At 41.1% G+C, this 25,108-nt stretch overlaps 1 protein-coding gene across 1 annotated transcript in view; it reads right to left on the bottom strand.

Moving 5' to 3' along the window:
* The window catches only part of ADAMTS18 (ADAM metallopeptidase with thrombospondin type 1 motif 18), a gene marked incomplete at both ends in the record, with an annotated part of 157,275 nt that overhangs the window by 40,746 nt on the left and 91,421 nt on the right, over positions 1-25,108 (bottom strand). The window contains 6 exons of the mRNA XM_079724025.1: positions 5,772-6,016; positions 6,749-6,872; positions 7,686-7,816; positions 11,848-12,020; positions 18,441-18,589; positions 22,956-23,051. Coding sequence (XP_079580151.1) covers positions 5,772-6,016; positions 6,749-6,872; positions 7,686-7,816; positions 11,848-12,020; positions 18,441-18,589; positions 22,956-23,051 — 918 coding nt within the window. The remainder of the gene's footprint in view (positions 1-5,771; positions 6,017-6,748; positions 6,873-7,685; positions 7,817-11,847; positions 12,021-18,440; positions 18,590-22,955; positions 23,052-25,108) is intronic.

The raw sequence follows: 25,108 nt of genomic DNA, 5'->3' as shown, positions 1-25,108 counted from the left end.
TGATGATGTTCTCCTGAGAGCAATAAAATACAATTTAAATATTAAAGCCATTAGCCCAAATTCTTTGAAAAGATAAAATAGACATAATACGAGGTTACTGGATTGGATTTTTAAAAATCTCCTAAAATAGTTGCAAGTTTTGAATGAAACTATAACTCCTTTAAAAAATACAAGCAAGGCATGACCAATTAATCATACATGTTTCCCTCTGGAATATTTTCAGACAAGTCACATTCTTAGGACATCAATTGAAGCTTTCATGGAATCTGTAAGTAGAATGTATACATAAAGTAAGACTTTGTAAAAACAATAGCTAAGCAAATGTGACCTTACTGCATTGTGGTGAAACTACAATTTTGTGTTTATAGAGATCTTATTATAGTTTTTACCCTATTTATATAGTAGGGAAAATTATTTTATAAAACCGTACATATCCAGTTGAACCTGGGGAAGACTTTATGTTTTTATAATTTTACTAGATCTATCCAATAATTTATCCTTACATTTTGATTGTTTGTGTGTTCGTTTTTTTCCCCCGAGGAGCTGTCTGTATTTGCAAGAACAATCCAGCTGTTTTTGTTTGTTTCTTAGTTTGTTTTCTGGCCGTGCCCCACGGCTTGTGGGATCTTAGTTCCCCGACCAGGGATTGAACCCAGGCCCTCGGCAGAGAGAAAGAGGAGTCCTAACCACTGGACTGCCTGAGAATTCCCTGTACTTGTAAGAAAATCGATGACGAACCTGACCGATTTTGCAGAGCTCCATCACCAATTGAGGCCACCCTTCCATTTCTCAAAAATAGCTCCTAATCATCAGGAAAATGTTTGGACCTGGTCAACAGTCCAAAGATGTAGTTTTAATCAGCACTAAATAATGGAGATGAGTGAGATAAGGAGTTATGCTTCAATTAAGCAAAGCCCAAATAAAAATTCTCAGCTTCAGGCTGGCACAGCGTTCGGTGACAATGTGGCCATTATCTGGTCAATTTGATCAACACAGACAATGACAGGGGACATTCAGGTTCTAAAGATGAAAGTCAGAAGGAACTCTGTGATCTTGCTTTGCACTTTCCGTCACTTCTTGTCTCATTCTTTGTTGTGGTTTTCCCGCAGATAAGGTATGTTTAACAGCAAACCTTAAATTACAAACAGAACTGTGAAAACCTACCGGAATGGCTTTGTGATTATGAAGAAAACTGGACAAAGAAACAGCAACAACAAAAAATGGCTGCTTGTTATCAAGTAGTAAAACACATATTTCTTATGAGGAATCATTTGGACTTAGTTCTGGTTGCCCGGGGCAGAAGCCCTGAGAGACACCCACCTTCCAATTTGGTAATTTTCTAGCCACAGAACTTGGTTTGTATACATCTGCTTAGAGGTGGATCAAAGGCCTCGTGGCAAAACTAATGAAACCATGTTGCTCTAAAACTAAACACTTGCAAGTTAAATATACCTCTCTAAAGAAAATATACCTTTTCTAAAGAAATGGAAAAGATGTTTGCTGCTCAAATGCTTGATAGAAAAGAAATAAACATATCCACCTAAAAAATTAGGACTGAATAAAAAGTCTCAAAATCTTTAACCAGAAAGTTCAATTCCTATGCCTTAGGTGTAATTACAGGGTGATTTTAGGGCCTTGATTCATTGTTGAGCTCCAAGCTACCCTAACAATAGTCCAATTTGATTTGCTGTTCCTAATCTCATCTTCTGAAATAAAAGAAACAACCCAATCAAAAAATGGGCAGATGATCTAAATAGACATTTCTCCAAAGAAGACATACAGATGGCTGAAAAGATGCTCAACATCACGAATTATGGGAGAAATGCAAATCAAAACTACAATGAGGTATCAGCTCGCACTGGTCAGAATGGCCATCATCGAAAAGTCTACAAACAGTAAATGCTGGAGAGGCTGTGGAGAACAGGGAACCCTCCTACACTGTTGGTGGGAATGTAAATTGGTGCAGCCACTATGGAGAACAGTATGGAGGTTCCTTAAAAAACTAAAAATAGCACTACCATATGATCCAGCAATCCCACTCCTGGACATTTATCCAGAGAAAACCATGGTTCAAAAAGATACATGGACCCCCAATATTCATTGCAGCACTATTTACAACAGCCAAGACATGGAAGCAACCTAAATGTCCATCAACAGAGGAATGGATAAAGAAGCTGTGGTACACATATACAATGGAATACTATTCAGCCATAAAAATGAATGAAATAATGCTATTTGCAGCAACATGGATGGACCTAGAGATTATCATACTACGTGAGGTAAGTCAGACAGAGAAAGACAAATATCATATGATATCACTCATATGGGGAATCTAATTTTTTAAAAATTATACAAATGAACTTATTTATAAAACAATCATGTAGATTTAGAAAACAAACTTACGGTTACCAAAGGGGAAATGTGGCAGGGAGGGATAAATCAGGAGCTTGGCGGTGTTTTGTGTCCACCTTGAGGGGTGGGATAGGGAGGGTGAGAGGGAGATGCAAGAGGGAAGAGATATGGGAACAGATGTATATGTATAGCTGATTCACTTTGTTATAAAGCAGAAACTAACACACCATTGTCAAGAAATTATACTCCAATAAAGATGTTAAAAAAATAAATATGTAAACACACACACACACAAATTAGGAGCTTGGGATTAACACACACACACTACTATATATAAAGTAGATAACCAACAAGGACCTACTGTATAGCACAAGGAACTCTACTCAATACTCTGTAATAACCCATATGGGTAAACAATCTGAAAAAGAATAGATACATGTATATGTATAATTGAATCACTTTGCTGTACACCTGAAACTAACACAACATTGTAAATCAACTATACTCCAATATAAAAAAAAAAAAAGACCTCAGAGGGTTGGAAGAATATTTCCTAAAGACAGCTGCTGTCAATTGTGAAATCTTTGCAGGACCTTCTATCACACAGAGATGACAGGACCTAGTATCTCAAGTTCACAAGATAATGGGAAATTAACTCATGGTCAAGACCTAGGGCCAGGGTTGCAAACTCAAATATCTACTGGGACCAGAAGTTCCTTTTTTGTAAAAGATGTCAAAATCTATATTTTTATAAGAAATCACCTGATATTAAACCTCTGATCCATTTTTTAAAAATTATGAAGATCTGGGAGCTGGAATTTGCCCTGTGGTTGCCAGTTTGCTCATCATGGTCTGAGGTTTAGGTTTTTAAAAAATATATCTGTTATATGCTCAGAAGGCAGAAGTATGGTAACAGTTAGAAACATTATGTGCCAAGCACTCTGTAAGCACTGAAGTTATCTTAAATTCTTCTTATGCTAGCACTGACAGTTAGCTGGTATTGTTTGCCCATTTTTACAAATGTGGACATTAAGTGGCACAGAGGTGAAGATACTTGTCCAAGTTACATAGCTAATTACAAGTCTGTACTCTTAACCATACGATGGGCACAACATCTGACTTAGAATCCAAAGTTATGTTTAGTCTATATACAACGGAATATTACTCAGCCATTAAAAAGAATGAAATAGGGCTTCCCTGGTGGCGCGGTGGTTGAGAGTCCGCCTGCCGATGCAGGGGACGCGGGTTCGTGCCCCGGTCTGGGAGGATCCCACGTGCCGTGGAGCGGCTGGGCCCGTGAGCCATGGCCGCTGAGCCTGCGCGTCCGGAGCCTGTGCTCCGCAACAGGAGAGGCCCGCGTACCACAAAAAAAAAAAAAAAAAAAAAAAAAAAAAAAAAAAAAAAAGAATGAAATAATGCCATTTGCAGCAACATGGATGGACCTAGAGATTATCATACTAAGTGGAGTAAGTCAGACAGACAAAAACAAATATCATATGATATCGCTTATATGGAGAATCTAAAAAAAAGATGCAAATGAACTTATTTACAAAACAGAAATAGACTCATAGTCTTAGAGAATGAACTTATGGTTGCCAGGAGGAAGGGTGGGGGGAAGAGATAGATTGGTAGTTTGGGATTGACATGTACACACTTATATTTAAAATAGATAACCAACAAAGACCTACTGTATAGCACAGGGAACTCTGCTCAATACTCTGTATTAACCTAAATGGAAAAATAATTTGAAAAAGAATAGATACATGTATATGTATAACCGAATCATTTTGCTGTACACCTGAAACTAACACAACATTGTTAATCAAATATACTCTAATATAAAATAAAAATTTGAAAAAGTAAAAAACGCAGTGGTTAAGAATCCACCTGCCAATGCAAGGGACACGGGTTCTATCCCTGGTCGGGGAAGATCCCACATGTGGTGGAGCAACTAAGCCCGTGCGCCACAACTACTGAGCCTGAGCTCTAGAGCCCACAAGCCACAGCTACTGAGCCCACGCAACACAACTACTGAAGCCCACACACCCTAGAGCCCGCACAACGCAACTAAGGAAGCCTGTGCGCTCTAGGGCCTGCGTGCCACAACTACTGAGCCCGTGTGCTGCAACTACTGAAGCCCGTACACCTAGAGCCCGTGCTCCACAACAAGAGAAGCCACCACAATGAGAAGCCCGCACACCACAATGAAGAGTAGCCCCTGCTCGCTGCAAACAGAGAAAGCCCGCATGCAGCAATGAAGACCCAACACAGCCAAAAAAAAAAAAAAAAAATGTATTTCATAGCAAAAATTAAAATAAAATAAAATAGGTCCCTTCAAGGGGGAAAAACGTTATATGTAGTCATACTTTTAAACTATCTTTTTTTATTCATCTTCCTTATTAAATGTTTAAGACTAGTACCTTAAATAATAACAATAATAATAATAGTTGAATTAAGTTTATATTTCCTTGATTCCAGAAGAGCATAGCAGTATGACTGGACTGAGAGTAGATATCATACTTGTAGATGGAAAAGATTTGGACTCCAACTCTGCTTTTTTCCTAGCTATGTGAGTTAGGCAAATCTTTTAACATTTCTTCACACTTCATTGCTTATTTTTCTGGCAAGTCAGTGAAGGTAGGTTTTCTATCCCAATATTGCAAGTGAGAAATTGAAACTCCACGTGACTAACAGGAGTGCCTGGTCATATGAGTCTTCAGTACATGGTGGCCACGACTTCTACACAACCTCAAGCAAATCACGTGCCTCTGAAAGCGCACGATCAGCCCCATTTTACAAACTGGAAAAAGCAAACCCAGAGACGTGACGAGGACCAAAGAAAATGTACCCAAATGATAATGTAACGCAAATGATAATTGCGCTACAGAGTCATTTGCAGACATGGTGGCTGTTTTTATTATCCACATCATTACCCACTTATTTTTTTTCTTTTCTCACCTCTAAAGAAATGATAGCTTACAAAAGTATGGTGGTGTGCTATGACTAAAACTTTCTTGACATCAAGCAAGTGTGCTTTCTGTTACATCACTCTGCCTCCTAGGCCAGTGGATCTGTGTGATGAACAGCCACAGTGGATGATCCCAACAGCAGACACAGACAAAGTGGAATCATGTAAAGATGATTCCTTGTATATTCCTCAGCATTCAGAACAGCCAAGTGTACCCGTGAAAGGTTGGCATCTGCATGTGAACATCAACACATTCCCTCCGGGACCCATTGGATCCCTGCCCTCTTCCCCCAAATGGAGTTGCTGTCTCTTCCCCTTTGCACTTTGAGATTTAGCCTGTTAGGAAACAAATCTGAACTAGGATTTTTTAAAGCTAGCTCAAATCGGGGTCATCACTATAAATTCCGCAACAGGCACTGAGAACTGAATAAAGAGAAGGGGCTTTACTTACTTCAAAGACCAGGGTCTCATTGGTGGGTCCCAGCGCCGACAGGCGTTCCGGGTGGTTGAAGGTGCGCTGGTACTCAAACACCGTCCCCGCGAAGGCGAACTCCCCTGGCCAGTCGATGCTCCAGCCCCCCGTGAGGTAATACTTGTGACTGAGGCTTCGGACGGCGAGGTAACTGGAGGATATCTGAAGCTCCTGGACCTCGATGCTGCGGGCGCCCCGTGGGATGGTGACAACCGGATAATATTCTAAGTGGAAAAGAACAGAATATTTCTGACATCCACATCGTGCATTGGAGATGGGCTCAGAGACAGGTAGTGGCCATTTTTACAGAGTGGGGTGTTTGATCATCAGCTGACATTCATTTCTACTCTTATGAAGTGAAAACACTCAGTTATTTCATTTTCCAAGTGGTAGGAACACCAGAGAGAGAAAATGGATGAACTTTTCCCAAGCACATGTGTGTGGACAGAAAACACTCTTCGCTTTTCCAGAACCACAAAGGCCACGCAACTCAAGGATGCTTTTTATTTTTAATCTACCTGGAAAAAACGGGGAGCCACCTATTCTCAACAGTGGTGTGCAGAAGACAGGGCTCAAAGTTCAATTCTACTCAAGATAGTGAGAGAATTGCTTCAAATATTCATCTAACATTGTAAGTGTGAACCATCTAAATTCCATAATACATTCTTTGTTTAACAAATGCACGTGGGGCATATGGCAGCCTGGTCAGAATATTGAAATTGCTAAGCAGAAAGGCATCTGTTGAACACCCCTCTGGGATGTATGTATTGATGAAACTGCTCACACGAAAAACCCACCAATCCTCCCTTGCTCTGGCATAAGCATCAAAAGCCATCATCTACTGTGTGTCAGGTGAGTTCGTAAAAGGCTCAAGCGTACTTAGCATGACTTAAGTTTGTTCAGCAGCAAAGGGTGTGTCCCACCAACGACAGCACTAAGTTTGCAGCATCACTTACCATTCGCTTTGTGCTGGTTGAGGTACAGGCCTTTATAAAACTTGCAAGTTGAATTGTCACCTTTGCAAACACCACAGGCATCTGAAACTGCTTTAGAGCCAAGTTCGTGATCGCATCCCACCGGCTGTAACCAAAAAAAAAAGGGAGAAAAGTCAAAGATTAGAGAAGCCAGTAGCTTAGAATAACCAAGAGGTACATGGTTTTCCATATTTACTGAACATTAGGAAGGTAAGGCAGCTTTATGGTTAAAAGCAAAGTCTCAAGTTTGACTAGGCATTCAAATCCTTCCTCTGTCATGACTGGATGTAAGATTAGGTAAGTTCCATAACTTATAGACATCTATAAAACTGGAATGAAATGTCACCGTTGCTCCTAATGGGAGGGGAATTTATTCAGGCCAGCTCTACCAGTGAAACATAAAAATGCTGGGACACCACCCCCTTCCCCACCACGAACACACACACAACCCTTAAAAGATCACAGAGCTCACAATCAAATTAAGACAAAAGAGAAAGTGGATACCGGAAGAAAAAGAAAAACTAATCTGAAATAAACAGAAGTGCTATTTCCAAACACACTTATGAGGTTCTAATCACATAGTGAAAATACTGAGTGAATACGAAAGAAAAGTCTACTACTACTATTATTTACATTCTAATTGAATTTTTACAACTATTGTGTAAAGTAGGATATATCATCATCTCCACATGTGGAAAGGGTGAAAAGGAAACTCAAAACACTGGACGGGGGTCACGCAGAAATTAAGAGGGAATTTGGAGATAAAACTCACATCCAACTTGAAAATGTTACCCTCTTCCGCTACACCACCTGCTTTTATCCAGACCCAAGAATCTCTTGGAACACTTCTCACGCTATGCATTTGGTAGGAGGCAACACAAGCGTGACCATACACCCCGAAGCAGAAATGTTCTCTTACTTCACACATCCCATCAATGCAAACATCATTTTTGTGTGGCGAGCAAGGAGTTCCGTCTTTCACCTTGCTGGACATGGCAAAAAAGAATTCAAAGTTCTCAGCCTTGCAGTACAGCTTACATCGATCTTCCTCTAGAAGCAAAGAGATCAAAAGAGGTCATGGTCAAGAGGAAATCATAGGAAAATCACACGAGTACCGAAAAGATGAGTTAAATTTAATTAGAAAGCTATTACGATCAAGACGGAAGATGTTACACACAGTTTTCTGGCGGGGTGTGTGTGCAAGGGCGTGCCCGAGGGCAGATGTGTGTGGCTTTTAAAAATATAAATTCCTTTTAGTAATCCATATAAAGTCTGCTTTAACATTGATACATGAGAATTTTATTTTTCTAATCCTGAGTAAGAGCCATAATACATGTGATTGGTGGGTTGTGTCACTACCCTCCTTGGACAGTAGATATTTAAGGCTTTATAGGCCCTGAGGTCAGCCATTAACAATATGTAAATGAAGGACTATTGCTGTGTCCCAATAAAACGTTATTTTTAAAAAACGGGCCAGATTTGGCCCACAGGTCATAGTCTGCTGACTGTGATTTAGGACACGGATTATTTTACATTTTTATTCAGTCTGTTAAGAGGGAAAATTCCAGGCACTTTGGAAAAAAGGCATATGGTCAATAATGTTTATAAAACATACAGAAAAGAAGCATATCATGAAAAGGAGGAGGAAGCAAACAAACTAAACATTAAGGCTAAAAAAATGTAATTTTTATTGATCATTAAGTCCCTGAGAAGTTTCTGGTATCACAGGCAAAAACAAAGAAGTATTATCTCTATAGAGCACTTGTTTTCAGAAAGGAGTTATTGTGCTTATTTCTCCAATAGAAAGAGTTCTTTTTTGGTCAGGAATTCCAGATGACGTTTCTCCCATGAGACCTGATGTGCGACTCTGTGATATCCCTGATAACAGTTTTACAACAAATGTGTAAACAGTCTGCAAACGGTTGTGCTTCATAAAACCTCTCAATAAAAGACAAAGTCAAAAATATGAAGGCAGTGAAATTATTATGGTCCAAATATGCAGCCATGTGGATGGATTGCATTTTTTTTCTCACCTAGGAATTCTTTCTAATAGAAGTTTTATCTCACGCCCCCTACCCTGTGCGAGATTAGGGAGCTGGAAGACATGTTACCCTCTTTTTTCTCCCTCATTCCCAGGAATTAACAAGTTCTAGAAAGTTCAGTTTTTCCAGGACAGATTCCTGGGAAAGTTTAGGAACTAGTCTATTAGAAAGAAACAAAGAAGCTGGGGCGGTGGTAAATTAAGAGTTTGGGATTAACAGATACACACTACTATATATAAACAGATAAACAACAAGGTCCTACTCCATAGCACAGAGAACTATACTCAATATCTTGTAATAACCTGTAATGGAAAAGAATCTGAAAAAGAATATATATATGTATATACACACACACACACACACACACACACACACACAAACTGAATCACTTTCCTGTACACCTGAAACTAACACAACATTGTAAATCAACTATACTTCAATTAAAAAAAAAGAAACAAGGGGCTTCCCTGGTGGCGCAGTGGTTGAGAGTCCGCCTGCCGATGCAGGGGACACGGGTTCGTGCCCCGGTCCGGGAGGATCCCACATGCCGCGGAGCGGCTGGGCCCGTGAGCCATGACTGCTGAGCCTGCACGTCCGGAGCCTGTGCTCCGCAACGGGAGAGGCCACAACAGTGAGAGACCCGCGTACCGCAAAAACAAAAACAAACAAACAAAAAGAAACAAGAAGGAAACTCATCACTGGAAGACAAAGACTGTCTACGTTTATGAATAAATTCTTCCCCTGATTTTTCTCAAACTGCATGAATGGCACAGACCTTCAAATCATGGTCAGTCTTTTCGATTTTAAATAAGTATCAAAAGGAGAAGAGGGAAGGATTAGAAGGCCTTAACTTTTCTGTCTCCCACTCTAGGATGTGCGACCCTAAGGCTGGGGTGTCTGTTTTTTATCCTTTATTTTTATTTTTTGGCTAAGCGGCATGTGGGATCTTAGTTCCCTGACCAGGGATAGAACCCATGCCCCCTGCAGTGGAAGCGCAGAGTCTAAACCACTGGACCGCCAGGGAAGGTCCTCGGGTCTCTATTTTATTCAATGTACTCGCCTCTGTATCTAGCAGAGTGTCTCCCAGGCAGTAAGTACTCAGTCAATATCTGTTGAGTGAATGAATGAAATGCCAGGCTCCCTACCTGGTAAAAACTGCAATAATAGTAGTGAAAGAAATTTGAAATCAAAAACCATTTTATAAGTCACAAAGTTTATCTGCTTCACTTTCTCTTTATGTATTCAACCCACAACTTATCTAAAGGATGATGACCACAGATTCTGTGCACACTATATTTAAAGGAAGATGTGGGAAAGACCAAGGATTATCCAAGAAGACAAAGCAAAGGAAGGACAAGAGAGTCTTGGAGAAAGAACCATAGATGAGAAACATGGAATTAGGGGCGAATACAGCCAAGAGAAAATAAGTCTTCAAGTGTCAGAACTGACAGCAACTGCAGCTATCCTAAATGTCCATGGGAACCTGCTGCATGGCACCCTTCCTAGGTAATTTCTTAGTTCCTGATAGAATGTCTCTAGTGATAGAGCATTTACTGCTCAGGATGGGACACACTTCCATTAAGGACAGTTGATATTTATTTATTCATTGGTTCCAAAAGTTATAAATATGTTCCAAATGCTGTTCTTACACGAGAGAGATACAAGCATACTCAAAACGGACAAAGGCTTCAACCCTGGGGAACCTAATAATTCTTGTGGGGAGAAAGATAATGAATAAATGCCAATACAACATCAATTCTCGCACCAAGAGCAATGAAGAATAAAGCAGGGCAAAGGATTCAGAAAATGACAGGAAGGAAGGTCTCTCTGAGGACCATAGGAACCATAGGAATTTCTGAGCACATGAATTAATTCTGTTTTCAGAAGCAATTTCCAATAAATTGAAATCTCCCTCTGTTCAATCCCTCTTTGAATTTTTGAAGGTAACTAGTTTCTCTCCTACAGTCAACATCTGTCAGTTCCTCACTGCTTTCTCCTAAGACACAGATTTCAGAATTTTAATGTCAGTCCCAATTTGTGCTTTTAGACAAGCAGCTTTTGGACCCAGAACTAGATTCACACTCCTGCAACGGCTGGGCTGGTGTTGAGCAAAGCTGTAGTACCATCCCCTTTGATTTGGAGATGTTACTTGTTATAACGATGTCTCTAATTACATTAGCTTCTTTTTGGTCACTGATTATATAGGTTCATTCTGAGCTTTCGCACAGAAGCAGCCCTCCATCTTATTTCCCATGAATTACCATTAAATTTGGTCTCTTCCCATTCTGCATATGTACAATTGGGATTCACGTTAATCCCTTTTCCAAAGGAAGAGTGGATGAGTTTTGATAAAGCAAGTGAATGGAAAAAAATGAAAAGGAAACAACCAGAATGGTGACAGCTTATTCTGCACAGGTAACACAAAGTATGTTAAATTTGGTACTTGTACTTTGTATATATGGTAACTAAAATAAATTTTGATGCTGAGCCAAAATCAAATCAAATCAACATAAAAGATCAAATACAAGCCATTACTTTAAGGTATAATAAGTACGAAGAACTTAATATAGAGACATTTTTTATTCATGATGCGTGTGTGTGTGTGTACACTCTGCAAATAGGCCTTTCCATGCTTGTAATCATCTACCACCTCAGGTACCGAGTATGGTGTCTCTATGGGGCATATATGGTTTCATGAGTTTTTGGTCTGGACAATTCATACCAATTTCAATTAACATCCCTGGGAGACTTAATTGCTGAAATGTCAAAGGTAAGTTTAGAAACGTAAGTACATTCCAAACACATGAACTCTTCGACTTATACATGTGGGAGGAAAGGGGTGTCTTGTGAAAAAAAGAAGTGTGGAAAAATAAACAAAACCTAAAGAAGTGAATGAAAAACTGGGCCAGGACGGGTCTGGGGAATGAAAGGTAAACATGGAAACTTTTTTACACAGGCAGCAATTTCTTCTGTGTTGTTCATTCACGTTACTGTTCACATAGAGACATATTTGTTTGAGGTTCGTAGAGACCAAATTACCTTCCACTTTCGTATAGGGTTTCCACTGGTAGAACCATCCACGGAAAGGTTTGCTGTTATATTCTGCACACTGCTGGGCTCGAAAATCCAAGCTATTTTCATTACAAGGGTTAATATTGCACAGCTGATATACATGGCTAGAGCCATGACAGAACTTGCCACCATACTGAGGCCTAAAAAGAAAATTAAAGATCTTCAATACTAGCAACCAAAAGGCTATTAGTCACAGGCAGTAATATAAGGAGGGACAATCAAGATGATCATGGTCATAGTGTATGCAGTGCATACGGTCCATTACACAAATGGAAATATGTAGTCTACTACCCTTATGTCCCAACCCTTCTTATACCCATGGCAGACATAACTAATCAATCAAGGATTTTTCTTTTTCTTTGCTTTCTTTTCTCAACAGAGCGCTTGGGTAGCCACTACCACTGCTCATCAATTGCCATGTTAGACCAAACTTACTTGCCACCTCTGAGCCAATTTTTACATTCTGGCGATTTCCATGAAGGCATATTCTTGACACTCATCCTATCACCTCATGCATTAGGGAAATTGGTAAACACACCTAAATGTTCTTGTTAATCTAGATGTGTGCTTGTGTGCTACACATGCAAACACACACGCCCCATGTGTTGGCATCAAAGCTCTTCCAACGCAGACCCAACTCCTCCCCAGCTTGTCTCCCATCTCTGACCGCTCCCATAATCTTCCTACAATTTGCCATGCACCTGCTGTGATGTAGAACAGCGGTCCCCAACCTTTTTGGCACCAGTTTCGTGGAAGACAATTCTTCCAGGAACCGGGGTGGGGGGCAGACGGCAGGGGATGGTTCAGGAGGCAATGCGAGCCATGGGGAGCGGCAGATGAAGCTTCACTCCCTCGCCCGCCACTCACCTCTTGCTGTGTGGCCCGATTCCTAACAGGCCGTGGACCGGTACCAGTCCGCAGCCCGGAGGCTGGGGACCCCTGACGTAGAAGGTCCGTCAGGACACTGAGGATATTACATGCCATATTTTCCAACCCAGCTTTGTCAGTCACTGAGCTGATAGTTTGATGACTGTCAGACTCACGTGTGCTTTATTCTAATTGATTCTAAACTCTGGGGGAAAAACATGTCCTTGTTTTCATCTGCATAATCGCTTTTTAACGTTGCAGGTGGTCTGCTCCTCTCCTGCCAAGCACAATGGGAAATGGATTTCCAGAGTAGGGAATCCCATTAGAACATAAATAATTATGATCTAATGCAAGCTCTTTAAGATCTTGCTACGCAGACTGCAAAAACCAGAAAGCAAAATAAAAGGAGCGTCAACCACACGGAAAGTTACCAGTGACATCTTACCCAGCTTACTCCTGGCACAAAGCAATTGCTTCTTTTCATCCATTTTTGTTGTTTTCTCCTAAGGCTAAATCCCAACTATGGATCACCTCGTACAAAAGCTCAAGGCAAACATGTAACATGAAAGAAGGCTCCAAGTTAATAAATTTCTGTGATTAAAATTCCTTGTCTCTTTAGGAAGCACAAGAATGCCATAAAACACCCCTGGATTTGCTTCAGCATATTTTATCAAATTCTCCTATGCTAAAATGGATTCAACAGAAACGGGAAGTGTCACAGCGCCAGAATGAGATTTTTAAGCTATTTCAAAACATTCTGGAACAACTACTAAAACATTCAGCAGTCATTGTGCTAGATTAAATCCCTGAAGACTTCTTAAATCATTATCCAAAAAGCATTTAGAAAAACCTTAAAGTGCCATAAGAGAGCCTTACTCTTTCCTGGTCATCTTTATAAGTCATAATTAAAATTTTCTCAGTGTAAGCCTTTCTTGTCGGAGAGTTTAAGCTTCGTTTAGACTACTCAGATTCAATAAAGTGAAAGAGGACCACGTGTGACTTCTTCAACTCAGAAACTGTAACATGAGAAAGACCTCAAAACTCATATAGCCATCCCCTCATTTTATAGATGAAGTGAGAAATGGCTAATAGAGCTACCAAAATGTGCTCAGTGAAGCACTCATGTCTAGAAAGAGACAGAACAGAGCTCAACCTCATCCCTTTGGGCTCTCCTGGCTGCTGGTCCTGCTCTGCCAGGCATGCATTTAACTGAGTTAGGCTAGAGGGGTGGGGCATGAGAAGACCAAGAGGGAGACAGTGGTATCCAGTGGTTAGGGAACTGGCCTTGGACAGTGAAGCAGACCTGAACTGAAACAGTCTCTGCTCTTTCCCAGCTTAACTTTAGGCAATTTTCGTTAACCACCTAATCTGTAAAATGAGGACAGCTGTGATGATCATCTGAGAGAATGTTGGTAAAGAATTTAGGGCAGAGTCCACAGCCTAGCTAGCACAAATAAATTGTACCTATTTTACAGTGCTTTCTACTTTTAATGACTGGAAAAAATTTGGACTTTGCCATCAAATCCTCAATTACAGATACATTTTTTTCTGCAGCTTTGAACATGAGTATTAGGATAAATTAACAGAAAATTCTACCATGATGTCCCTTGGTACAATGAGTTATCATTAAAAAAAAAAACAAACAGAAAACAAATATCTAGGCACCTGATTTTTTCTTTGTATTAAGCTACTATAAAGTATACCCATATTTGTTTCTGCATAATTTACCAAGTCCTGACTACAAATGGTTATTGTTGGCTGACTGGCTGATCATTAATATCGGTTGGGAAGCTCTGTTTAAAAAAAAAAAAAGGGACTTCCCTGGTGGTCCAGTGGTTAAGACTTCACCTTCTAGTACAGGGGGTGTGGGTTCGATCCCTGGCCAGGGAGCTAAGATCCCACATGCCTTCAGGCCAAAAAACCAAAACATAATACATAAGCAATATTGTAACAAACTCAATAAAGACTTTAGAACTGGTCCCCATCAAAAAAAAAAAAAAAAAAAAAAATATATATATATATATATATCACATACGTATACACATATACACACATATATATTTATACATACATATATTTACATATACATGATTTACATACACACACGGATACATATACATAAATAATATTCCTGGGCCCTCTGCAGGCTTTCTCAATAAAAATACATGATGAGGAATATCAAGAAGTCAGTGTTTTTTAAAGCACACTTGGTGATTCTGATAATCAGCTCAGCCCGGAATTTACTGGTTGAAAAATGGGCCAGAGATATGATTCAATGATTATCCTGGCACTGTGACTCTAGTGGTATGATATTCTTTCTCAAGTTGACTCATGTTTTAGGAGAGTTCTAGAATGCCTTAGCACGTTTACTTATCACTATTTGAATTTTCACTATTAATTTTCTTAAACAGAGTGTATAGGCATCTCACGAGGCCCTCTTCCAGGGACCCAGAAAAAATGTTCGCTGTAAGGATGAAGACAGTGGGATCTTGGTCTGACTCTACCATGTCCAGCTCGGTGACCCGAGCAAGAGCTGCTCCTCTGAATGGGCCCCTCTGTCTCCCCTGGCTACCCATTTGCAGAATCACTAGATGAAACAACAGGTTTCAACTCACGTATCTGTTCTAACCTGATTGGGAGCAAACGCCTGGAGAAGTCTTTTGAGAAGGCTCCTGAGGCACAGTGGGGAACAGCAGAAAAGAGGGGGCTTTGATCAATTAAAAAGGTCTGTCACAGACATGGGACGAAGAAGATGGACCATAGGTGCCAGGTACTCGCCATTCCAGAACCAGATAACCTTTCAATTCTTTTGAAGCCGAAAAGTTGGATAAATCCATGACCCAACCAGACATGATTCATTTTTTATGAAACAAACTATGTTCTGAGAAAACCATCATTACTGTGCAATGAAATGCTCACATTGCTTTTCATGTGAAAAAATGAAATGGTTAGGCTGATCTGAACAGACCAAGTGTTTAAACTGAAGCAAGCGAGAAATAAGTAACTTGAAAGAGGGAGAAAAAAACAGCTTTACGACAATAATGTGAAATAAGAACGGAGAACTGATTCAATTGTCTCGAAGCAGCCGATCATTTACTTGTTTTGTGACTTCGTGCATAATTAAACAGAATCCTGATTAGCCTTAATCTTGTTTAAAATGATAAAACTGCACCAAGTGGAACTACTCCAGTGATTAATTCTTTTATAGGCATCTCTAAAGTTACCGTATGCTATTTCCACGAACAATGCCCTACTATAATGAGTGTTCTCAATCCCACAGATATGAGAGGTTTTAATTTAAATCTCAGGGGCGTCATTCATACACTTCACCAGCAGAGTTATTAAATTAGGTAATCTCTTTCTTTCTTGGGAAAGTAGCAAGATTGTAAAATGTTGCGATGTATGAGAACCAGATCCATGAAATATGCTGCAAAAATGAAAAGTAATACAATGATTTTAACAATTCTATCCAAGACACGGGCTACATTCAAAGTATGAGGAGGGTGTTTTTAATAATCTGGTATAAACTGCAAACGGATCACAAGCCTCCCTACCATGAGACCTAGTTATTGGGTCTAATAGGCGCAGAGCATCTCAACTGGGAATGACTTTGCCCCCTACAGGATGCTTGGCCAAGTCTGGAGATATTTTCATTGCCATAACTTGGAGGTTGGGGGCAGGGGGACTCATCCTACTGGCATCAAGTGGGTAGAGGTCAGGATTGCTACTAAACACCCTGCCACATACAGGACAAACCCCCCAAACAAAAAATTTTCAGCCTAAAATGTTAAGAGTGCCAAAGCTGAGCGATCCTAGATCAGCCTGAGATATTGCAAGCACCTAACAAACCATGGTCAAAGCATCTCCAAACCCTCCCTTACATTTTGGAACAAACTGGCCTCTTGACCCGGCTCAGATGAAGTACAATTTGTCTTTTCAAAAATTTCCTTTTGCTCTAATTTCATTATTTAAATTTGCAATCCACCAGGGCTTCCCTGGTGGCGCAGTGGTTGAGAATCTGCCTGCTAATGCAGGGGACACGGGTTCGAGCCCTGGTCTGGGAAGATCCCACATGCCGCGGAGCAGCTAGGCCCGTGAGCCACAACTACTGAGCCTGCGCGTCTGGAGCCTGTGTTCCGCAAAAAGAGAGGCTGCGATAGTGAGAGGCCCGCGCACCGCGATGAAGAGTGGCCCCCGCTTGCCACAACTAGAGAAAGCCCTCGCACAGAAACGAAGACCCAACACAGCAAAAATAAATTAATTAATAAACTCCTACCCTCAACATCTTAAAAAAAAAAAAAAAAGTTGCAATCCACCAAACATTTATGCAATGCTTGCCATGTGCCAGGCGATTTTGAAAAGCCCTTTACAAGTACCAGCTCAGTTGAGGTAGGTCCCATCATTATCCCCTTTTTACAAATGAGGGACCCAGAGCAGGGAGAGTTAGCCGTCCAAGGCCGCCTAGCAAGGAAGGGGTGGACCAGGAGGCTCACTTAGGTTCCTGGGCTTGAGAGTCTCTGTTCTCAACCTCCATGCTATGCCACCAACCGAATCGTGTGGTAAAATTAAATCCACTAGTTTTTCAGGGTCCCATCAGTTTCTTCTCATCCCCATAGCCTTCTCCAAAGTCCAATTTCATCAGGAAGGCCTCTGCCCGCTGTTTCTGAGGACTGACCCTCTGTTACCCGTGTTCCTGGCGAGTTTAGGATGAGGATGATGAAAACCACACGGACCCCAGAACCTTTTGCCAAATGCCCAATGGATGCGCCCCAGTGTGCTGGGAATTCTATAGACACAATCTCTAATTCCCCCAAACCATGTGAGGTGGGCGCTGTCATCTCCATTTTATACATAAACCCAACCTCCAAGTTCAAGCGATCTTCCCAAAGCCACACAATTAATAAGTGACAGACCCAGGATGTGGAGTCATATCTTTCCATCCCCAAGTTCTGAGCTCTTTGGACATCACCACTCCAGTCAGGAACTGTACATCTCACACTTGTTTCACATGCAAATTAGAGCAGATAAAAGGAACCTAAAACCACCTTCATTTCACAGAGCACAGAGGGCAGCTCAGACTCCCAGGACCACCAGATCAGATGGTGCCCACAAGCCAATCTCAACCCAGGGATGTTTGGATTAGTCCTCCCAGCATTTTATTTTTCTAAAGAAAATTGAATTTGTTGTCAATATTTTAAAAATTGGGAAGTTTCACACAACAGTTTTTCGGATTTCTGGTTTCTCTTGAAAAGTCAGGCTGATCTGTCAACACATGCTGATGTACATTCCTGTAAGGCAAAAATCAGCATACTTTCTCCAGTTCATCAGTTTGCAACACACACACACACACACACACACGAGTCTACCAGCCAAGCTTCTCTGTTCTACAACATCCCAGGCATGCAGCTCTAATTTAGATGCAGAAAGTAATTCACACCATTACTGGAGTCCGTGATAGCAGAGTCACACAGAGAATAACTCCTTTGCTGTTTTGAGGTTTCTGCCCGTCATACCTCCCCCAGTGCATACACCCTTTATATATAAGCAGTAAAACCCTCATTCGTTGATTGCTATTAAGCAGATGGAAGAAAACTACACTTAAAAACAGATATAAACAAGACAGACAAAGATGCAATATGTAACAGGCTGAAGGTTCATGCCTTACAAATACTGACTTTGTGTCAGAGCCTTACTTGGGGTTATTGCAGTGTCTCTCCTGATACTTCACGCCTCCACCACACGTTCGGGAACACTCTGACCACTTCGACCAGGTGGACCACTGGCCGTGGATGGGCCGAGGCCCGTGCTCCCCAAACTTGACACACTGGCCTTGCCGACACCACTGTGAAAAGAATGTGTGACTTTCAGAGACCACCTGGGGAAAGCACGCGGAGATGCCTTGATAGCATCCCTTTCGCTAGCTGTGCATACACACTGGTACCCTGCCTTCGCCACGTGCATTTTGAAAGGCTGACATCTAGGGAGAAGGGGCATTTGTCACCAAAAGGCTGAGTATGACAGGACAGGCTTTGTGAGCTGTCCAGGTGACATGTTCAGATAAGGATCTACCCTACCGCCTACGGAGGCAGCGCAGACACGAAGGCGAGCCTCCCTTGACATTTGGAAACAATGGGGCTCAGAGAACCCTTGGGCTCATTTTTTCTTCCAGGAGAATCAGTTTTTCAGATATGAACACAGAATTTATCATGATTATCACATCCGAAAGACAGATATAAGTATGCATACGTTTTTATTTCAAATCATCCCTATAGAGCATTTCTGTTGAAACCGAGTAGCTTTCAGGATACACGAATTGTGCTTTTAGATGACACCTTTGCCCTTCTGTATGAAAGGTCCCTGTGTCAGACCCTCTGATGACTTTGAACTGAGTGTCTTTTCTGAATCAGCTCTGGGTCTCTCATGTGCTGGTGATCTGCTCAGTCCGAGAGCTGTTTTCTGTGCTGACCTTTCCATTTGAGTTCTTCTTTGTCATCCAGTCCAGTTCTGTGGGTCACCTCTGTCCTCTGGGGTTGCACTCACCGCTGGGAGTGCTTTCCTTTATCCCCCTGCGGCGCTTTTATTACGAGCAAGTTCTGCATGACTTAGAGCATAATTGCACACTTGCCTAAAAGCCTCTGCAATTAGATCCAAAGGGTTGGGGTTTGGATCGTGCCAGGTTCTGCCGAGGAGTGGGGATCGATTACAGAATTACGGGGAGTTGGTTTCGCGTTCAAATCTCCACTTTTCCCCCGTGATACACTTGGCTTCATGGCGGTTTGTTGTGAGGCTTGGTTGCTAGTGCGCTTTGACTAGGTCAAGAGATGGCTTCCTTCCTTCAGTTTCTTGCCATGTGCTGATGAATTCTTCTGTTTTCCATTTTTCTTTTCCCTGGATTAATTGCTACTTCAGAGTTTGCATGAAATCATATAATGTTGTTGAGAACTTTGACGGGGGAAGCAATGGGTCATTTGAGGATTTTGTCAACCATAAGCACGAACCTGAATCTTCCCCACCAAGAATGGCTGCGTCTCTCAGGCGCTGAGCTCAGTGGCTGGGACAAAATAACAACAAGAGCCAATAATAACAACAACAGCAGCTACACTTTATTAAGTTGCTTCTCTGTGTGCACAATGGAGCTGGGGGCAAGATGAGGGAAAACTTCATATGCAGTATCTAAAATAACCTTCACAAAGCACGTCACAGTTAATAACTATTTTCTGAGTGAGAGAAATTTAGCAAAGAAATACTAACTTGCTCAAACTACCCAACTAGCTACACAACTAGCTGAGACCGGATTTAAACTCAGTAGCCTAAGGACATATTTACTACTCATCTCGGAGGCAAATGACTGACCAATGCAACTTAAGTCGAATTTTTTTTATTTTTTAGAAATATGGTTTTGAGAACTGTTCCAATCCTTCAATTAATTTGCCTTTCTTTTATTTCAGCATTCATCCTAGTATCAAGTTAAGCTGCTCAGAGATTTGTCTCCTCTGGCGTTTTTAATCAGTAGAGAAATCAGGAATACATAGGAATATACAAACATACATGCACGATCTGCATGTTTATTACATATAAAACGTAATATGTAAGATATATACATATATAGTTATATGGATCTATTCATATATACTTCTATCACTGCTTCTAATTTCAAATTAAATGGCCATGACTTGGGCAAATACCTTTTATAATAGACAGCAAGCACAAACCTTTCTTTCCTCGTACACATGACCTAGATAGAAGTATGAGACTTTCATATCCTCACATGTTTACCCAGTATTCGTGGCACAAATACCACTGAAGGACCAGCGAGAAGGGGGCAGGGAGGATTCAGGTGGGTTTCAGTTACAATGAAAGAAACAAAACATAGGGTGACTGCTACTCTACAAGACATGGCCCTGGCCTCATGGAGTTTACAGTTTAATGAATAGCCAATTACATCCCCTAGGGAAAGAAGACTCCAAGAACCATATCTATGAGCGCAGTGTAATTATACTGGAGTGAAGCTGGGTGGAAGTTACCAGAATGCTCTCAACTGAGGGTGACCTTACAGGTAAGGGCTTTTCCGCAGTTTATTATATAACCATAGTCTGGTGTTTCAAAATAGTGAGATGGGGGCAGTGGTCTAAGGACATCTATTTTCTAATTTCTGGCTTGATTAATCTCATGCTATATTAACTTAAGTCTAATCCAGAAGCAGTTTAGCCCCTGTCGAACTAGATCCTGGGTGTATTTACATAACAGACCTTTGATCTATGCCATTTATCACTTATTTTCCTCATTCACTATATAAATCTTTTCTCGTACATCCCTCTCACGTTTAATGTTGTTGCTTTCTTAATGAAAGAATGCCCACTAATCCTCAAGTTGCAAGTTTGAAACTTTGACACTCCAAAAATAAAAATGATGTGAGCAGTACTTATATATTCACTTAATTCATTGTTTTGTATCACCACAGCTAAAACACCCTTCTGCACATTTTCATTGAGAATCCTTACTGAGATTTCCTAAGACCAGAACATCTGATTAAAAATCGCATATGATGCTTCAATTTTTTTTAATGTTTATTTTCTTTAAAATAAAAAGAGTTAAAAAATAAAATCTTTTTAGAGGTATTGAAGAAATGCCTTAACAAATATCAGAAAGCATCTTCTGAATATTCATTTATTTAGTGTGTCTGTGTCTTTGCCTTTATTGCTGGTCTCTTTGAAAAAGTCTCTCTTTCACCCAACTGAAGAACTTCAAATTCAAATTCCTTCACCCAACTGAGGAACTTCAAATTCAAATTCCAACAGCCATCTTGGGGCACCCAGTCATCGTAGTTTATTCTAAGTGCACCCCTATTTCCAAGCAGGATTCACTTCTTATTCACTTGGGCTTCGATAGCAGCTATGCACTTCAAGAAGATGTGTTTAAAAAGAACCAAAGTTGGGCTTCCCTCGTGGCGCAGTGGTTGAGAGTCTGCCTGCCAATGCAGGGGACACGGGTTCGAGCCCTGGTCTGGGAAGATCCCACATGCCGCGGAGCAACTAGCCCCGTGAGCCACAATTACTGAGCCTGCGCGTCTGGAGCCTGTGCTCCGCAACAAGAAAGGCCGCGGTAGTCAGAGGCCTGCGCACCACGATGAGGAGTGGCCCCCACTTGCCGCAACTAGAGAAAGCCCTCACACAGAAACGAAGAGTCAACACAGCCATAAATAAATAAATAAATAAAAAATTAAAAAAAAAAAAAAAAAAAAGATTAAAAAGAACCAAAGTTATTGGCTTCTGTGCAGGTTCCCCCACTGAACTGTAAATGTTTGAAGAGATAAAATGGAGTTTTATTTATCTCTGTAGATATTTCACCGATATCTAGTGGTCAAGAAATTATGATGGAATTGAATTCAATTTAAGTGGCCAATTCTTTTCTACAGGCTTGGCTGTCTCAAGAGAGCCAATGGCAGAGACCGAAAAACCTGCAATATCTCCAGCTCTCTCATTGTTCACAGCTTCTCTGTCATGGTATTTCAAAGTTATGCTTCAAATCTGGATCATTTTACTGGGACCTCAAGTGTATCTTTCCCTCCAGACTCTACTGCGAAAGGGGAAGAAAAATAGAAACTCATATATGAGAGTCCTTCCTTCAAAGCACAGAAATCTCCCATAATCTTCCATAATAGAAATGGTTCTTAGGGTTGAAGATATTGCAAGCGAAAAGACTTTCTGTACAACCTAGATGGAGATGCAGCTTGCCCTGCAAGATATGTTGCTATAAGGGACAGGATGCTGCTATCGGGCATGTCAGTAGCTCAGTGATTGGTCCTGTGAGGTGCATCACACAGGCTTTGTATGGAGGCACAGTCCTTCCTTTGCTACTAAAGGAAAGATCTGCTTCCCAAGGCTTGTCTACACTGAATCAAGTTTAAAAAGCAAACAGTAAACAATGAAACACTCCAGCTCGTTGAACTAGAAACATTTGAACCCAAGCCTCCATCTAAAAATGGAAAACAAAGGCAAAAGGAAAGAAACCTTCTTAAAAGATGGAGCCAACTTGGTTATATTTGCATTGAGTTTTAGAATAGCTGCTAAAGAATGCTGGTTAATTGAAAGCAAAGTCAGAAAACAGATGAAGCCAAAGCATTCCAGTCTGAGGTAACAGTACAAATAGTTTGGGTTCTACACTTTACTAAGTCTCTAGAACTAAAAACTAACAAGTATGCAGTTTACCATACTCAAGCCACAAACGGTCCCTTCTGCAGCAGGCATGAACTTGGTCTCACACCTGTGGCCCACTCGGTGGCACCAAAGTGATTTGCAAATGTCCTGAAAGGAAAGAAAGAGATGGCAAGGGTGATGATACAATAAAAACAAAAATATTCAAACCTGTTGTATAAAACATTCTATTTTCAGGTGGCCAAAATGGGACATTATCCAGAAAGTAGGGTCAAGTGAAGTTAGTAGTAGCAAGGTAACCAGTAATATGTCCTAGCAAATATGTAAGCAGGAAATTTCTACACTACCCATATATTCATGTGTGTTTAGTAATGACTGGGAGGTAACAATAGTTAATTTGGAGACTATTTGCCTTTTAACTAAGAGATCTGGTTTCTAACCATCATCACTACCATCATCATCACCATCATCATCATCATTTAAGCAGAACAGACCAAGACTGGAATAATGCATGTCTGATTCAAATCCTTATCCTGCATTTCCCGGTTGCAGGACCTATGGACATGCTATAGAAGCCCTTTAAACTGCAGTTTTCTCACCTGTGAATAAGTGATAAAATTAGCACATGCCTCAACAGGGTTGTTCTCAAGGATAAATGGTGTAAATGATCATCATCATTCCTTCTTCACCTTTATAATAATTTTCAAGCATTTGGACAATTTAATTCTTACACTAGGCCTATGAAATAATTTAACTCTCATGCTGGATTGTAGTAGGCAGAATGATGGCCCCCAAAACAACCATGTCCTAATTCTTGGAACCTGTGACTATATTAGGTTATACAGCAAAGGAGAATTAAAGATGTAGATAAAATTAATGTTGCTAATCCGTTGACCTTGAGATGGGGAAGTGCTTAGATTTTCCAGATGGGCCCAAGGTAATCACAAGGGTCCTTAAACAGGGAAGAGGAAGACAGAAGAGAACCAGAGAGATGGCAGCAGGGGGAGGACTCAGGGAGGTGTTGCTGATTTTGAAGATGGAGGAAGAGGCCGTGACCCAAGAACGCCAGCCACTTTGGGAAGCTGGAGAAGGCAAGAGAATGGCCTCTCTTCTAGAGCTTCCAGAAGGAACACGACCTCACCAACACTTGATTTTAGCCCAGTGTGATGCATTTCAGATGTCTACCTCCAAAACTGCAAGAAAATAAATCTGAGTTGTTTTAAGTCACTACGTTTGTGGAAATTTATTACAGCAGGCATAGGAAATAAATACTGTCATTAACACCATTTAGTGGTGAACAGTAATTCCTCTTATAAACTCATTGAGATGAGTAAACTGAGCAAGATGCTGACAGTTTCAAGCTGTAAAGTCTCCCAGCTGGTAAGTGGCAAAGGCAGGACTCAAACTGGCCTGATTTCAGAGTCCGGATCCTTGACCATTGCTCTGGACCTGGATGTGCCATCAATGGATGCTAGAAAGCTCTCAACTTCTCCAGGCCTTGGCTGCCTATCTATAAAGGAGGGGGGGGGTACTTCCTTGGTGGCACAATGGTTGAGAATCTGCCTGCCAATGCAGGGGACATGGGATCGAACCCTGCTCTAGGCAGATGCCATATGCTGCGGAGCAACTAAGCCTGTGCGCCACAACTACTGAGCCTGTGCTCTACAGCCCGCAAGTCACAACTACTGAGCCCCCATGCCACAACTACCGAGCCCATGCGCCTAGGGCCCGTGCTCCGCAACAAGAGAAGCCACCGCAATGAGAAGCCCGCGCACCTCAAAGAAGAATAGTCCCCGCTTGCCACAACTAGAGAAAGCCTGCGCATAGCAATGAAGACCCAACGCAGCCAAAAATAAAAGAAATAAAAAAATAAAGGAAGGGGACTGAACCAGATTTCTTCCAGCTCAAAAGGTGGAGTTGCTTTTCAGAATGACATCATTAATGGAATGTCAAAATCATGAATCGCCAAAGTCATTCCAGTTTGTTCACCACATTCTATTGACTAAGGTAGAAAGTGAACACATCTATTTTGGGGAAAACAGTAGCGATGAGCGAGGATACAAAACACGTGTACAACACGTGGTCACGTGTTGTACTCCTGAAAATCCAATGAACCAGGCAGGCACCTGATTCTCCAAGCATTCCAGTTAATAGCCATTTCATGGTTAGAAAATATGGCAAGAACATACTTAGAAATATTTCACAAA

Source organism: Hyperoodon ampullatus (genome assembly GCF_949752795.1).
Source record: "Hyperoodon ampullatus genome assembly, chromosome: 18".
NCBI lineage: Eukaryota > Metazoa > Chordata > Mammalia > Artiodactyla > Ziphiidae > Hyperoodon > Hyperoodon ampullatus.
Note: the sequence above shows the minus strand (reverse complement) of the source record. Positions and strands in the feature narration are given on the sequence as shown.